Below are 17,887 nucleotides of genomic sequence, written 5' to 3' on the forward strand. Positions count from 1 at the left end.
GAATCGATGTTTTTTGAAGGTGGCGATTGAACTTTCAAAGGTGTAAGATGGGTCTCCAGCCTCCCGACTTCTTTGTTGTGAGAAAATATTGGGAGTAAAAACCTTTTCCCCAAAACTGCTTGGGTACTCTCTCTATTGCCCCGATCATGAGCAAGTGCTGAACTTCTTGTCTCAGCAGTTGCTCGTGAGAGGGGTCCCTGAAAAGGGACGGGGTAGGTGGGATGGTAGGGGGTATGGAGAGAAAGGGAATAGAGAGGCCGGACTGTACCACCTCTAATACCCATCTGTCTGTGGTGATGTTGGACCAATGATGGTGATATGATCTCAGTTGATGGTGAAAGAGATGAAGAGTTTCGTTTTCCATGTTGACTATGGAAGTCAAATCTGCTGTTTGGCCAAAGATTGATTGGCCGAACGGTTTTGCTAGGGCCCTTTTCCCTGAGGACGTTGTCTAGCGCACTGGTTCTCTAAAGTACGTGTTTGTTGTCTGGGAAAATTGAAATCATATCTTTGCTGATAAGGGTAATAGCGCCTACATTTAAAGGAGGGCGTGTACATCCCCAGTGTACGTAGGGTGATGCGAGAATCTTTGCTTGAGTGAAGGACTTCATCGGTGTTTGCCACAAAAAGCTTAAGCTTATCAAAAGGCAGATCCTCAACCTTGTTTTGTAGCTCCCTTGGTGCTCCTGCAAATGAAAGCCATGACGATCTTATTGTGATACCCATAGCAGTGGCTCGCGCAGCTGTGTCAGCCACATCCAAAGCAATCTGCAGTGCGGTACTACATGCTGCATATCCTTCTTGCACTATTGCTTTTAGTAATGGTTTCTTATTGTCTCGGAGATGATGTAGTAACTCCGCTAGTTTCGAATAATTATCAAAATTGTGGTTTGATAAATGGGCCGAATAGTTTGCGACGCATAATAGTGTGGCTGAAGAATAGACTTTCCTGTCAAATATATCTAATTTTTTATTGTCTTTATCCAGGAGCGCACTTTTGTACTGCGGCGCCTTAATTCTTCATTGCGCTGCGTCAACTACTAACGAATTAGGCTGGGGCTGATTGAATAGAAAATCCAACCCCTTTGCCGATACAAAGTATTTTCTATCAGCCTTTTTACTCGTAGGAGTAGCTGATGTTGGCGTCTGCCATATCTCATCTGCCACTTCCATGATCGCTTCGTCAATCGGTAAGGCGATCTTTGCATGCTGCTGCGGACGGAGATTCTTTAGGAGGCGGTGCTTTTTAACCGGGACATCTGCCAGCTGTATTTCTTGTGTGCCTGCTACTTGTTTAAACAGATCTTGGAATTGTTTTAGGTCTTCCGGGGGAGATATGTCACTTAGGAATATCGCCTCATTCGGTGATGAAGATGTACAGTCTGCTGGAGAAGTTTCTGGTTTAGGGTCTTCTGCTTCAGAGAGCTGTCCCTCTTTTGGCTCGGACTGGCCCTGTTGGATAGTTGGACTCCTCGATGGAGGAGATGAGTTTAACTGTTGTGGTTGTTGAGGTAAGTATTGCGCACTTGGTGATCGGCAGTTGCAGGAAGATCCCCTATGCAATGACGACATATGATCACGGTGGGGACGATCATTGTACGATCTATAGTAGTGCCCATAATAGCGCTCAGAAAGTGATGGGGAGGAATGACGTGACGAGCATGCACTACTGTGTTGGATGTAATAGACGCATCGTGGAGAGCGTCTAGTGGACCCGTACCTAGATGATCGCCCAGGTGAGCGAGATCGTGAGCAGGACCGACATGATTCTAAATATACTGTGTCTCTATAATTGCGCCGTCTGTATGTGGCATGGACAGGACACTATAGTCACGGTACCGTACATGACTTGGCAAAGAAGGAGATAGTCCTGGGGAGAAAACTGGGGAGGCAGACCTCTCTCTCACATGAATTTTTGACAGTGCCTTCCTAGGCATTGAGGCACTGTCAGTTTCCATGGCAACCAGGGAGTTCTGTACTGAGTGAAAGCAGAGCAGTGCCTGGGAGATCAGCTGCCGGTGTCGGCAGAATGCCCGGTACCGGCGTTGCTAACACTGCTGATGGTGACGTGGCAAGGACCTGCACCCCTGAATCCGGTGCTGTTGAAGACAGTGGCGCTGAAGCTGATGCCGTCACAAGTGGTGCCGCTGAAGCCGGTGCCGCAACAGCTGGTGCCGCTGAAGCAGGTGCTGACTGGCTTGTCAGTTGCGGCACCAGCAGTGTTTCAGTTACAGCAGTAGCGCTGTACTGTGAGTCGGCTCTGGTGCCAGGGCCAGCAGAGTGTCGGGACCCCGCGGGGGTCACTTTGGAGGCTGCTGAAGTTTTTGAAGCTGCCGGAGGGAGGAAGCACATCAGGGATGGCTTCGCTCTCTTTGAAATAGCCGGTCCTGGAGAAGCCGCTCTCCGTTTATGAACGGAGGTTTTTGCGGTGGCTGAGGCATTGAGTCAGGCTGCAGTTCCTTGCCAAATGTCATCATACAGACCTTTATCTCCTGCTCCCTCCGGGCCCTCGATGTAAGCTTGCAACAGTGGGTGTACTTTTGAGGGATGTGTGATTTGCCCAGGCACCTAATGCAAGTGTCATAGCCGTCAGCCACTGGCATGGCTTCCCGGCAAACTGAACATTTTTTAAAACTGGGGGACTCCGGCATTGTTAGGAGCTGGTGAGGGTGGCTGGATGCCGACCCTGCTTGATCCCCGTCTTTCGCTCCTTGTCAGTTTCAGTTCTTTAGCGCTTAGCCGTAGCGCTTTCAAGAAATTGATTTTGAAGAAAAAAACCTTTTTTTTTTAAACAGAAGATCAGTAGAAACAGGAACACGACTAACACTAACTTTTAACTATTTACAGATGAAGAAAACTAACTAAGATCATTTTTGAGAGAAGAGATAGGAGAACATAGGGAGCTCCGACCGTGACCTGAGGCGGTTGAGAGGAACTGACAGTTGCCAGTCCGCGCGTGATCAAAGTCATGAACAACATTTTGGAGATGCTGTGCATGTACAATCTGGCGGACCATGGCTATGAGAATTCTCCAAGCCACGGTGCTGGGCCGGGACCCGACACCTAGAGTGGAGCACCCACGGGGCCACTCGAAGAACTACTGAGGAGTAGGAGGTGGGGCTGGTGCATGTGAGATGCCTGCAGCCTAACAGCGTGTGCCTGCTGGTGCGCACCTGCACAGCCCCAGGGACACTGCTATGAAATCTCCACTCTGAGGCTTGGCAGTGGCGCACTGACCTAATGTGGAGCACCAACTGGGACATCTCTCTCGAAAAAGGAAGTGTTACAGTTTCTTGGTTTCACTGGGTACTACAGAAGATACATCAAAGACTAGTCCAAATTGGCAGCCCCATTATTCAGACTAATTGGAGGGGGCACCCAGCCCAGAAGGGGAAATCAGAGGGGTTCTACTAAGATACCCAGTTTTGTTGGGACAGAGGAATGTGACCAGGCTTTTACAGAGTTGAAGACAAAGCTAATAACTGCACCAATATTAGGTTATGCTGATTACAGCTTTCCATTCATGCTCTAGACAAATGCATCTATGGAGTGGCTAGGAGTTGTACTGGCACAGGTTCAGTTAGGAAAGGAGAGGGTTATAGCTTATGCCAGCAAGCACTTAACTGCCTCAGAAAAAAAATTATCCTGCCCGTAAACTGGAGTTTTTGTCATTAAAATGGGTAGCTGGAGATAAATTTAGACACTATCTTCTAGGACCACATTTCTCAAACTGTGGGTCCCAACCCCCCGGGGGATCGCAAGCAACTTAGAGGGGGGTCGCGGTATCATAAAGTTTGAGAACCCCTGTTCTAGGTCACCAATTCACAGTGCTAACTGACAACAATCCACTGACCTATGTTACTACTACTGCTAAGTTAGATATAACCAGTCAAAGGTGAATGGCAAAGCTGGCAGAGTTCAACTTCGATAAAGTACTGGCCTGGGAAAAGTAATGCCAATGCTGATGACCTGTCTCAGCTACCCAGAGAGGAGGTGGCTACCGTTCTGAATGCTGGATGCAATGTCTTCTGTAGCCAACCCACAGTGATGGCCAAAGGATAGCAACAGAGCTGAGCCACTCCATTGGCCACCCATCGAGTTAATCCCAGGCCTGCCTAAGGAAGAATTGAGGATGCTGCAGGAAAAGGATGCAGTAATCTCTCAAGTAAGGTCCTACCTGCCCAGACAGCAAACACCCAGTGCCTGGGAGAAGCAGAAGGAAGTAACACCAGTAAAGTTATTACTGAACCAATAGAAGCGACTGCAAGTGGTAGAAGGGATCATTTACAGGAGAACAACAATCCCAGGAGAGGGACAGATCCAACACATTGTGCTACCAGAGAAACTCCAGAGAGAAGTGTTTGAAGATCTATCTGCACACAGACATGGGACACATGGACATTGACCATACAGTGGACCTCATCCACACTCGCTGTTATTGGCCACGCATGCAGTCCACCATACAGAAGTGGTGCCTCTCCTACAAAAGGTGCTGACTAAGAAAAAGAAACATCTCTAAAAGCAGAGCTCCACTAACCTCAATCCATACCAGTAGGCCCCTGGAGCTAGCATGTATTGACTTTCTTACCCTGGAACCATCCAGGGGGAGGGGTACAGAGAATATCCTTGTAGTTACTGACCACTTCAGTCACTATGCTCAAGCGTACCCTGCTTGTGAACAGCGGGCATCTACCGTGGCCAAGGTGATGTGGAAACAGTTCATCCAGACTGTTTCCACAGACATTAACCTCCCCCCCTCATCCCCTCTCTGTTCTGAAATTTGATTTGTCCTTTTTATGTGTGTTCACTTTTTTTTTATTGTATCCCTTTCGTATATATGATCACGCCAATTTTCTTCCACAATTTTATCTGAGGAAGTGGGTCTGGCCCACGAAAGCTCATCACCTAATAAACCATCTTGTTAGTCTTTAAAGTGCTGCATAGTCCTGTCTTTTGTTTCAGCTAGACCAGACTAACACGGCTATATCTCTGTTATTACATCTACAACTATGGCATTCTCAAAAGGATACATACAGACCAGGGGAGGAATTTTGAAAGCAATCTCCTCGTCCAGCTCTGGAAACTGTTGGGGATCTCAAAAAGCAGAGCCTATCACCTGCAGGGGAATGGGACTACTGAGCAGTTCAACCAAACACTCATGAATATGCTGGGAACTCTGTGTCCAGAGCAAAAGGCAAATTGGAAGGACTCTGTTGAGTCCATGACTCACACCTACAATTGCATTAGTCGTGAGTCCACTGGGTTTTCCCCATTCTTCCTAATGTTTGGCTGGCACCCAAAGATGAAGATAGATCTGGTTCTGGGTCTCCCCCACCGAGGAAATGAGGGGATAGAGGTGGAAGAGTAAGTCTCCCAGCTCAGAGAATGCCTAGAAACAGCGTACCATCAGGCTGCACGGGCATCTGAAGCTACCAAACTTCACCAGAACAAGTACTATGGCCACCAGACACAAGAAGTCCCATTGATTTCCTGGAGACATGGTGCTAGTAGCCAGGGAAAAGAAAGGGACACCGATACTGGGAGACAGATGGGAACTAACTCTCTATATTGTGATTAGAAGACAAGGGGACTTGCCTATCTATGTAGTACGGCCAGAATCAGGAGGGGTGGAATAGGTGATACACCTTAACCAAATTACGCCATGCATGTGTCTACCAATCAGTGGAGTCAGTCAACCAGTAGGCAGGGAAGCAGACATGCAGGGAGCCATGCCAGAACTTGAGGGAAGCCTCCCGTTGCAGGCAGGAGCAGGAATGAAACTTACTGGCGGCCCTATAGATAAGCCAGGTGGCTACAGGGAAAAGAAAACCCATAGGAGGATGACACACACAGGGGATACCTCGGACATGGGGGACAGGCAGAACAATGAAGAGGAGCCATGGTTACACTGCAGTGAGTCCTCAGACCCAGACCATTTTGACTCAGACTCTTGGCACTCTGACCTGAATGAGCCTGACCAGACCATGGGAGCAACAGAAGAGGCCGACCAAACCGAGGAGAGTCTGAATGAACCGAATTGGATTGGAGAAGGGCAGACTGAGTGGGTCCAGACCAAAGAGGTGCCTAGAGATAATGCACCAATTCCACGGTGATCAACCAGACAGTGCAGGGCACCTGTACAGCTCAATATGGAAAAGAGGGCTGCCTGATGAAGAAGAGCAGAGACTGGGGGTTTTGGCCACAGCTACTGTGGGACATGCAGCATGAAGCTGAGAGGTTTTTGACTAAGGAAAAGGACGAGGTCACCCTTTCAATACATGGGGGAAGGGTGTAGCCCAAGGTCCAGTGTGCTTCAACACCAGCCCTGAGAACTACAAGTTGTGGACTACAAACTGCGGCATGTTGGGAGAACTTCCTGGTTCCTGCCAGGATGTACCCTCTGCCCCCAGCAGGGTCTGAGCTAGAAGCAGCATGCAAGCTGCACGCAGAGAGGATGGGCTGCTGAACTGAAATCCTGTTCTCTGTGTTTGGTTTTGTTTTTTGTTGTTTTTTTTCCCCACAGAATAAAGCCTATTCCTGGTGGTTTCTCTGAGTGGATCTGGTCTGTGGTGCACACACATAATAACACAACGCAGAGCACACCAAGGGGCCTCAGGCCCAGCCTCCTACAGTTGTGTAAGAAGTCATAAGGATTCCAGTCTGCTGAATAACCTCACACTGGGCTAGTGAACAGGAGGGGTTACACATATAAAGATTTAGAATTGGGGGAAAGGGGGAAAGAAAATCTTTCCTCATGAATTAGAATTTAATAAAACAAAACAAGGAGAACAATGTGTGATTAGTAACCCTCAGATTATTCTATTTGAGAGAAATCAGACAACCAGGATTTGAGAAAAAAAAGGACTATGTAGCACTTCAAAGACTAACAAGATGGTTTATTAGATGATCAGCTTTCGTGGCCTATGAAAGCTGATCATCTAATAAACCATCTTGTTAGTCTTTGAAGTGCTACATAGTCCTGTATTTTGTTTCAGCTACACCAGACTAACACGGCTACATTTCTATCAGAATTTGAGAAGGATTGGTTGTACGCCCCTAACCGTTAATGCTGACACACAGACTGCAATGATCCTCTTCTAAACTACATTCAATTGTTCAACAGAGCATGTGATATATCATACAAATTTAAGAGTAGATGTGGGAAGGCAGTTTTATAAAGAAGAAATACGGTTTTATCTTAGTGATATAAGCATGCAACATACTCCCATGCTCTCTGTGCAGTATGCTGTGAGACGTCACCAGCAAAGCACATAATGGGATGTCACATCAAGGAGAAGCCACACAGATTTAAAACAATAATATTTGAGAATTTGGTTTACATTTACTGCACATGAAAATGAAATACAAAGTTGCATGTTTATATAATTCTGTGTTAAAAACTATATAAATCTTTATCTTTACCTTCAAAACACGAAGAAGTCTAATAAGGCGAATAACTCGGAATATCCTGACAATCTTAATCATATGGTCTGTTCGGTGAAGTGGCTTAAAAACATTAATAATCATGATATCTATCAGTGCAATTATTATGATCACTAGGTCAAAACAATTCCAATGATGAAAGATGTACGTCCTCCCCATGGCCACAACCTGTTATTCAGAAGAAACAAAGTATTTAGATTCATCCCATCATTTGCATTATAAAAACAAAAAAATACATTGAGCTTTTACTCAAATCTGGAAACAATTATAATACATTTTTCAACACTACCCCAGATTTGACAAATCTACTCATCCCTCTATTCACAGAGCACAACACATCCCTACTATTGGTCTTAACAACCAACTTACGCAAAATTAAAATCTTTAAAATAAAAACAAATATTTTATTTCTAGCTTTTCTGTTCTCAAAGGTAATTTTTGAAAGGTAAATATTACCTTTCCGCAACTGCACATACGCAACTTGAAACACATATGTAAACTGTGTAAGACTTAAATTCTGGCTTCAGAACACAGCAGGAGTAGCTGAGTTATGCATGGGCCACTCACTTCATAGGTGATTACTGGGGGAACATAACCTTCCCCCTACCTAGGACACTTCTTTTTCTTATTGGACTAATGAATGTTTATAGAAATAATTCAAGCAGAACACCTCCAACAGGAGAGATTTGGAAAGAGAGACAAACTGATTCAGGATGTGGGAGATGTGTGTTCACATTACTCCTCCAATTTAGGCAGAGCATGAACCTAGCTCTGCCATGTTGCTTGCACCCTACAAGGGGGCCATAGTCAATGGACTGTTACTCTGAGGTATATTTCTCTAATTTTTTTGGTAAAAAATATCAAAAGCGCTTAAAAACTTAAGACTTTCCAAACAACCACATTCCACTCCATTTTTAAAATGGATAATTATTTATTGAAAATATGAAATTTATTCACTTGTAATTGGAGTTTTTCAAAATGGACTCTGCACATTCACTCTCTTGAGATGTCAGTGGTACAGCTATGACAGTGGAATATTTAATCATAGCAGTGCCCATTGGAGTGCTCTTGCACCTACTCCTGTTCTCCCCTCTCCCAGTTTTCTTAAATATTCTGAGGACAAGGCTATTAAAGAGCACTTTGATGCTACTTGTCACCAGTGGAAGCATCTGCCCATTGGGAACATTTTACAAGATTCAATTTAGGGGCCCTTACTTGTGTGGAAGATGCCATTTTACCCTACAATATGGTGTCCTCCACACAGGTGGGGGGATTGGATCCTTCTGCACTGAAGGGTTTGATACGACACCAGAAGTGGAGGACAGTGCCTTGTGAAGAGTTTTAGTTTGTTGCTTGCCCTCCACAGGTGGATACAATCTGATTGTACTCTCAAATCATGTAGGGGATTTGAATCCAGTGGGTTTATTGCCAGGGCCTCCTGAAGCAGTGTAGCTTGGAACCTCTTTAGGCATTCTTTATAAGATCGTTAGGTGCTGCAGCTAGATGAGAGATAAGATGAAGAAAAATGCCCTGTTCCCAGGCAAGCCACATGCCTCATCTAAGATCTGAAATGGAGAATAGAGCAGGACAACAGGCATACATCATATATCAATAAGGATAAATGCAAAGTACTCTACTTAGGGAGGAACAATCAGTTTCACACATACAAAATATTAAGTGACTGTCTAGAAGAAGTACCGTAGAAAGGGATCTAAGGGTCATAGCAGACCACAAGCTAAATATGAGTCAACAGTGTGACATTATTGGGGGGAAAAAAAAAAGCCCAACCAAAAACCCAACCAACCAACCAAAAAGCAATCCCTCTCCCCCGCCCCCACCAGCTTCCTAGGATGAATTAAGAGGAGTGTGGTAAGCAAGACATGAAGTAATTCTTCTTCTCTACTCTGCTCTGATTAGGCCTCATTTCAAGTATTGTGGTAACCATACTTCAGGAAAGATGTAGAGAAACTGGAGAAGGTCCAGAGAAGAGCAACAAAAATAATTACAGGACTAGAAAAAATGACCTATGAAGGAAGACTGAAAGAACTGGGTTTGTTTATTTTGAAAAAGAGAAGACAGAGGGGACAAGACAGCTTTCAGTACCCAAAAGAGTGTTACAAGGAGGAGGGAGAAGAAATATTCTCCTTATCCTCTGATGATGGGGCAAGAAGCAATGGGCACAGAGTGCAGCAAAGGAGATTTAGGCTGGACGCTAGGAAAACCGTCCTGTCACAGTGGTTGAACACTGGAATAAACTGCCTATAGAGGTTGTGGAATCTCCATAATTGGCGATATTTAAGAGCAGGTTAGATAAAAAGATCTAGATGGTGCTTGGTCCTGCTGTGAGTGCAGGAGACTGCACTTCACCTCTAGAAGTCCCTTCCAATTCTAATATTCTATAATTCTATCTTGAAATCTGGTCTTTTTCCCTTTAGCTCCATACCACAAGATGCAAGTGCCAAAATGTAGGTTAAGAACTCCAAAACTAATGGAAAATAAACAAAATAACTCTATAAAATAAAATAAAATAAAAGTACTGACATGTCTGAAGTGCTACCTCCCTTTTATAGCCTGGTTCTCAGAATGATTAGGAACAGGATGGGACCTGAGAACACTGCTACAGGCACTACTGTGTAATGTTCCATTATCAGAACTCCATCACCAGCACACTCCAAACATGAAACCTTGCAGGGGCCACTTGAAGATCCTGTCTGATTTAAAAACTCAGTGTTCAGATACTATTATGTAGAGCTGAAATAAAAATTGCCCCCTTCTGTACCACTAGGGCTCTTATTAACATAGGAATGATGATGCATAAGAAGTAACATAGTAATTTCATTACTCAGAGATATAGAGTACAGGCAGTCCCCGAGTTACGCGGATCCGACTTATGTCGGATCTGCACTTACGAACGGGGCTCTCTCGCCCCAGAGCTCGCAGGCAGCGGGACCGCCCAGAGCGCAGCGGTCCCGCCACCTCGACCTCCGGGGCGAGAAAAGCTGCTCCAGGTGCCCCTGGTGTGCTGGGGACCGTCTCCAGCAGACCAGGGACACCTGGAGCAAAGCCGGGGAGGCAGAGGGGTCCCGCGCCTCTGAGGCTTTGCCAGAGCAAAGCCTCAGAGGCGCGGCACCCCGCCGCCGCTGCCGCTTTGCTCCCGGTGCCTCTGGTCTGATGGGGACCAACCCAGCAGCACCCCAGCTGCTCTGCCCCAGGCGTCCCCAAGTCAGCCGCTGCTGAAACTGACCAGTGGCTGACTACAGGAAGCCCCTGCCCCGGGCTTCCTGGAATCAGTCGCTGATCAGTTTCAGCAGCAGCTGACTTGGGGATGTCTGGGGTTCTTAAGTTGAATCTGTATGTAAGTCAGAACTGGCGTCCAGATTCAGCCGCTGTTGAAACTGATCAGTTTCAGCAGCGGCTGAATCTGGACGCCAGTTCCGACTTACATACAGATTCAACTTAAGAACAAACCTACAGTCCCTATCTTGTACATAACCTGGGGACTGCCTGTATACCTAAATGGTCATGCACAAAGAACAAGACATAATAGTGTGGGTGGATAAAAAAAGTAAGAATCATCCATTAATAAGCTCAGAAAATAAGTTAATAATTTTATGCTGTGGTGTGGAAAAATTCAAGTTAATCTGAAAAAAACATCATTAATACAATAGAAGATCATTTAAAAGATGGAACAACCTGCCAAGGGCAAACAAGTCATTGTGTTTTATAACAAAAAGAATCCCGTTTGTACAATATTTTTAAGCATCTTTCCATTAAATAGAATTTTGCATTTCTAAGAAAAAACAACAAGAAAAATTACCATTCATGGAAAAAATATAATTCTTAGAATACCTTTAATGATGCCTCTAGTATATACAAACCGATGAAATAGTAGTTAGAGATTTTTAGTTGGTTACGATATAATTCACTTAGATATGGCATAAAATCCATTAAAATGGGAACGAAATTCAATAATGTTACTATGTGACTTATGTACTCAAATTCTTCCATAAATACAATTTGGTGACACAGCTTCAGAATCTTGTTCCTGTAAACCAACGTTATGAAAATAATGTTAGGACTTTATCATCACATTAATTTTTATTTGGTCTAAAAACAGGAGAATATGGATTTCCCATATACTATAGAAAGAAACTGACTGAAACAATAGTACACCAATTAGTTAACGGTCTAGTAATGTATAATAACTCGAACTCAGGAACCAATCCTTGCAACAAACCTCGGTGCCAACTCTGCCCACATATATACACCAGCAACACCATCACAGGACCTAACCAGATCAGCCATACTGTCACTGGTACATTCTCCTGCACATCTACCAACGTAATATATGCCATCATGTGCCAACAATGCCCCACTGCTATATACATCGGCCAAACAGGACAGTCCCTACGTAAAAGAATCAATGGACACAAATCTGATATTAGGAATGGCAACATACAAAAACCTGTAGGGGAACACTTCAATCTTCCTGGACACACAATTGCAGATCTAAAAGTAGCCATCCTGCAGCAAAAAAACTTCAGGACCAGACTTCAAAGAGAAACTGCTGAGCTACAGTTCATCTTTAAGTTTGACACAATCAACTCTGGATTAAACAAAGACTGTGAATGGCTTGCTAACTACAAAAGCAGCTTCTGCTCTCTTGGAATTCACACCTCCAGATCAGCTGCTAGAAGTGGGCCTCATCCTCCTTGATTGGATCCACCTCGTCATCTCCAGCCTGAACCTGGCCTGCATATTTATTCCTGCCTCTGGAAATTTCCACTACCTGCATCTGACGAAGTGGGTCTTTGCTCACGAAAGCTTATGCTCCTACACTTCAGTTAGTCTATATGGTGCCACAGGACTCCTCGTCGCTTTTGAAAAACAACAGTTACTGTACAGGTAACTTTTTTCCTCCTTTGAATGATCATGAATATATATGTTCCACTACAGATGACTCTGTGATGGACCTCCAGTGCTTTGTGAAAATTGGCTTATGAATATTAATATTTTCAGAGGGGTCACTGAGTTACTCTGTAACAGGAAAAACTTAAAAAACAACAAACAGTCTAGTAACACCTTCAAGACTCATAAAACGTGTAAATGATATCATGAGCTTTCATGGGCACAACCCTCTTCTTCAGATGACTGGAGTATTAGAAGTCCAGATCCAAGAATAAATAAGGAAGTGGAGCAGAAGAGGAAAGAAAGAGAGAAAGGGGGGGGGGGAGAAAGACAGTGAATAGATTGTTCAAGTAATTACAAGAAGCTAAGAACAATTAGAACCTCCATTGTTTGTTTATCAGCCTCTTGTAACTACAGTAAAACACCATCAGGAACCCGGAAGTGCTGGGGCAGCCGGACAGGCTTCCCCCATTCAGCTGCTGCTGAAACTGACCAGCAGCTGAATCGGGAAAGCTGGGATGCTGACGGGTTGGTCCCGTAGCGCTGCCCCTTGGGGCTGCGGGACCAACCCGACAGCACCCCAGCTGCTCTTGGGGACGCCTGTGGCAGAGCAAAGGATGGCGCTGCGGGACCAACCCGGCAGGACCCCAGCTGCTCTGCCCCAGGGGTCCCCGATTCAGCCGCTGCTGAAACAGATCAGCGGCTGATTCCAGGAAGCCCGGGACAGAGCTGATCTGTTTCAGCAGCGGCTGACTTGGGGACCCCTGGGGCAGAGCAGCTGGGGTGCTGCCGGGTTGGTCCCACAGTGCCGAGGGGCGGCGCTACGGGACCAACCCGGCAGCACCCCAGCTGCTTTGCCCCAGGCGTTGGGATTCAGCCTGCTGGTGAAACTGACCAGCAACGTCAGTTTCACCAGCAGGCTGAATCCAGACGCCTGTGGCAGAGCAGCTGGGGTGCTGCGGGGTTGGTCCCGTAGCGCCGCTCCTCGGCACTGTGGGACCAACCCGGCAGCACTCCAGCTGCTCTGCCACAGGCGTCCCCAAGAGCAGCTGGGGTGCTGCCGGGTTGGTCCCGCAGCCCCGAGGGGCAGCGCTGCAGAACCAACCGTGCAGTACCCCAGCTGTTCTGTCCCATACGTCCCCAAGAGCAGCTGGAGTGCTGCTGGGTTGGTGCCGTAGCACCACACCTCGGCGCTGCGGGACCAACCCGGCAGCACCCCAGCTGCTCTATTGCAGGCATCCCCGATTCAGCTGCTGCTGAAACTGACCAGCAGCAGCTGAATCAGGGACGCCTGGGGCAGAGCCGGACTATCGTAAAGAGGGGCTATGAGGGGTCTGGGGTGGCATCCCCTCCCACCCCACTCCAGACCCCTCATAGCCCCCCCTTCTGATAGTCCGGCATATCTGATAATCCGGCACCCCCTGGGTCCGAAAGGTGCCGGATTATCGGAAGTTTACTGTACTTGAACAATCTACTCACTGTCTTTTTTCCCCTTTTCTCTTTTTTTTCCCTCCTCCTAATACTCCAGTCATTTGAAGAAGTGGAATACGAATATGCATAATTTGAAGATGCTTTATGCAAAAGAGGTCATAAAACATATCAATTTTACAGTTACAATCTGCTAAATCTGTATAATACAATTTTTGTGCATGTGTCATTCTTGTATGTGAAATTAGAAATATGAAGTGTGAATCTGTTTATCATTCTAAAAATAATGAGGACCATTATAGTGGTACTTCGGGAATTTAATGATTCAGTATTCAAATCAGTGACTTGTGAATGATTGTGCTTATCCTGTAAGACCAAACTTTGATTGGTCCTAAAAAGACACGTGACCATACCACCTAATATTGGACTCTATCTTGGACCTGATTGTTTTGCATCCCCCATCCCTATGGAAAACTAATAATTCCTTTGGCTATGGAGGAAGTCTATTTAAGCAATAAGAAACAATCAGCTTTTGTTTTCAGCTGGCTTTTGAAACAGCCTGGCACACCCTATGAAGATAAAAAAGAACTTTAAAGACGGCTGTAGACCCAAGTCAGAATAAGAGATCCACTCTGATTTGCAGCTTCTATCTGAAATAAGAACAGCTGTTTAGGATATGAATTTGCATGTAACGAGTGTCTTACTGGATTAGAATCAGTTATGTATTTTTCTATTCATTTTAATGTATTAACTTACTTTTTTCTGACTATCTTCACTTGCAACAACTTAAATCCTACTTTTTGTACTTAATAAAAACATTTTTGTTTATTATCGGGCCCAGTGTAAAAAATGTTACGCGGCTTGAGGGGAAGGGGGGATGGGACACAACCACTGCGAATCTCTCTCTCATTGATAAAGGGAACTAACTGATGAGATTTCTCTGTGTAAAACTTTTAAAAGGGTAAGACTAATCTGGGGGTTACTTTTCTGGGTGCTAAGCCCTTAATACCGAGCCTTCCCTGTGCTGCTCTGCAGGAAGGATGGTAACCCACAAGAGGGCTCAGTGCACCAGGTCCCAGGACCGGGGACTTTCCAGGGTTAACTGGCTGGGGCGGGAGGAAGGGCAGGCTGCCCCAGAGGCAGGGGCTGGCAGGCAAACCTCAGCTCAGAGAGAGGGGAAGGATGCTCAGTGCACCTCCCCTGGGAGGTCCGACCCTCGGGAGGCGGATTTCTCCGTGTACCGTGTGGGGGCAGGACGGCCCCTGCAGAGCGAGTGCCTCATACCCCTGGAGGTGGATGGTAGGAAGGTGACGGGCTTCTGGGACACGGGGGTGGAGGTGATGCTGGCCCGATCCGATATAGTGGCCCCAGACCGGATACTACCCCACACGCAGCTGACCCTGAAGGACATAGACGGGTCCCCGTTTAAGGTGCCTGTAGCCAGGGTGCATCTGAAATGGGGGGCAAAGGAAGGCCTCAAGGAAGTGGGGGTGCACCCGCACTTGCCCACCGAGGTGCTGATGGGGAATGACCTAGAGGAGTGGCCCCATGAATCCCAGCGGGCTCTAGTCACTACCCGGAGCCAGAGCCAGCGGGGGGCTGACAACGTGGGTCCAGGGAAGGACTCCTGGCAGCGTCCTCAGGGTCCCATCCCAGTGGACACGGGGTCCAGCCAGGCTGGGACTCCGGACCTAGGCAGAGGTGGGGGACAGGTCCCGATCCCTGCCTCAGCAGCTGAATTCCAGGCTGAGGTGCAGGCAGACCCCTCCTTGCAGAGGCTGAGGGACCAGGCTGGCCTCCGTGCAGCTCAGCCCCGGGGGAGAGGTGGCCAGGAGAGATTCCTGCAGGAGCGTGGACTCCTGTTCCGTGAATGGCTTTCCCCCAGGAAGGCGAGGGCATGGAGGGTCCAGCGGCAGCTGGTCGTCCCCCGAAAGTATCGCCTCAAGCTGCTGTATTTGGCCCACGACGTCCCCGTTGGGGGCCACCGGGGGATCCGGAGCACCCGGCTGAGGCTGCTCCAGCACTTCTACTGGCCGGGAATCTTTACAGCCGTGCAGCGGTACTGCCGGTCCTGTGACTCCTGCCAGAGGGGCGGGAAGGCCCAAGACAGTAGGAAAGCGGTTTGGGGGTCTCTACCCCAGATAGAGGACCCTCTGGGCTTGCTGAGAGAGTTATGGGAGGGGAAGATCTCCCTGGATGGAGCATCGGGGGTGGAAGCTGCCCTGGCTGTCCAGAGAAGGCTCGCTGGGCTCATGGCCCCGGCCCGAGAGACCCTGGCCAGAGATCAAGGCCAGCGGAAGGGTGGGTGTGACCCCCGAGAACAGGCCTGTGCCAGTCGCCCCGGAGTGGGGCGGCGAGTGGACAGAGGGAAGCCAGCTCATGTGGGGCCTCGCCACGGGCGGCCCGAGTCAAGGGGAGCACCCATGTCCCCAGGGCGGGTTCCCACGCAGAGGACCCGAACTTCCCTAGGTCACGAGCGGAGTGACCCTGCTCAGTTCGCTCTCAGAAGGGGGAGAACTGTGACGTAGTGGGGGTACCTGGCTGGTTTCTATGCTGCTGGCTCTGGGGTAACCCCCACTGGCTGCCGTGGGTACCAGGACCCAGCCAAACAGGATGAGTCACTATGCAAACCAGTGGCCAGACACCCCCCATGGAGAGGAACAAAGGAAGGTGGATGCTGCCCTGGCTGGGGGGCAGGGCTGGAAGTTAGTGAGTTGGTTGCTGGCTGTCTGTGAGCATGGAGGAGACAGCCTAGGGAAAGGGGCTGGAGTTTAGGGGCCCAGTCTCCCCCCAACTCAAGGGGGCCTGAGGCATCCTAGCCCAGCTCTGTGACCAGATTCCATCTGTGCTGTGCTGTATCCTGGAGAGGCAATAAACTTCCTCTACTCCACCGGCTGGTGCGGTCTGTTTGTGCCATTTCGGGGTGCAGGAGACGGGGGACCCCCAACGCGCCGTCACACAGCCGCTGGTCAGTTTCAGCAGCGGCTGAATCTGGACGCCAGTTCCGACTTACATACAAATTCAACTTAAGAACAAACCTACAGTTCCTATCTTGTACGTAACCCGGGGACTGCCTGTACTTAAAAATGCTTTTTTTGCCTTGATCTTCACCAACAAAGTCAGCTCTAGACTGCTGCACTGGACAGCACAGTATAGGAAGGAGGTGAGCAGTCGTGAAAAAACAGTTTAAAGACTATTTAGAAAAACTGGATATAAGTCCATGGGGGGCTGGATCTAATACATACAAGGGTGCTGAGAGAATTGGTTGATGTGATTGCAGAGCCACTGGCCGTTATTTTGAAAACTGGCGATCTGGGGAGTCAACAATTGGAAAAAGGCAGATGCCCATCTTTTAAAAAGGAGAAGGAACTACATACTGGTCAGCCTCACAAAATCATTGGAAAAATCCTCAAGGAATCCATTCTGAAACACTTGTACTAAAGGAAGGTGATCAGAAAGAGTATTCACCAAAGGCATCAATCTGATGGTCTTCTATGATGAGCTAACTAGCTCTGTGGATATGGAGAAAACAGTGGATGTGAAATACCTTGACTTTAGCAAAGCTTTTGATATGGTCTCCCATAGTATTCTTACCAGCAAACAAAGTCTGATGAGGTTCAACAAGTACAAGAGCAAAATCCTACACTTCAGAAGGAAGAATCCCATGTACTGCTACAAGCTAGGAACCACAGGTGATCAGACCAAGGGTCCATATAGCCCTTTACTGTCCAACAGTGGTCAATGCCACATACCCCAGAAGGAAAGAACAGAACAGGTAATCATCAAAAGATCCATCCCCTGTTGCCCTTTTCCAGCTTCTGAAAAATAGAGACTAGGAACACTGCCAGTCATGACTAATGACCACTGATAGACCTATCTTCATTAACTTATCTAGCACTTTCTTAAACCTTGTTTTAGTCTTGGACTTCATGACATCCTCAGGCAAGGAATTCCACAGGTTGACTGTGCATTGTATGAAGTACTTCCTTTTTTTGTTTTAAACCTGCTATCTATTAATTTCCTTTGGTGAACCTTAGTTTTTGTGTAATTTTTATTTATTCACTTTTTCCACATGAACCAAGAAATACGATTTAATTGGGATAACAGA

The 17,887-nt window shown here is 47.1% G+C and overlaps 1 protein-coding gene across 1 annotated transcript in view; it reads right to left on the bottom strand.

Annotated features, from left to right (window-relative positions):
* The window catches only part of LOC112547202 (solute carrier family 9 member C1), a 384,930-nt gene that overhangs the window by 214,403 nt on the left and 152,640 nt on the right, over window positions 1-17,887 (bottom strand). Inside the window, exons 15-16 of the mRNA XM_025188925.2 lie at window positions 11,293-11,488; window positions 7,423-7,611 (exon numbers count right to left, since the gene is read on the bottom strand). Coding sequence (XP_025044710.1) covers window positions 7,423-7,611; window positions 11,293-11,488 — 385 coding nt within the window. The remainder of the gene's footprint in view (window positions 1-7,422; window positions 7,612-11,292; window positions 11,489-17,887) is intronic.

Source organism: Pelodiscus sinensis, chromosome 4 (genome assembly GCF_049634645.1).
Source record: "Pelodiscus sinensis isolate JC-2024 chromosome 4, ASM4963464v1, whole genome shotgun sequence".
Taxonomy (NCBI): Eukaryota; Metazoa; Chordata; order Testudines; family Trionychidae; genus Pelodiscus; species Pelodiscus sinensis.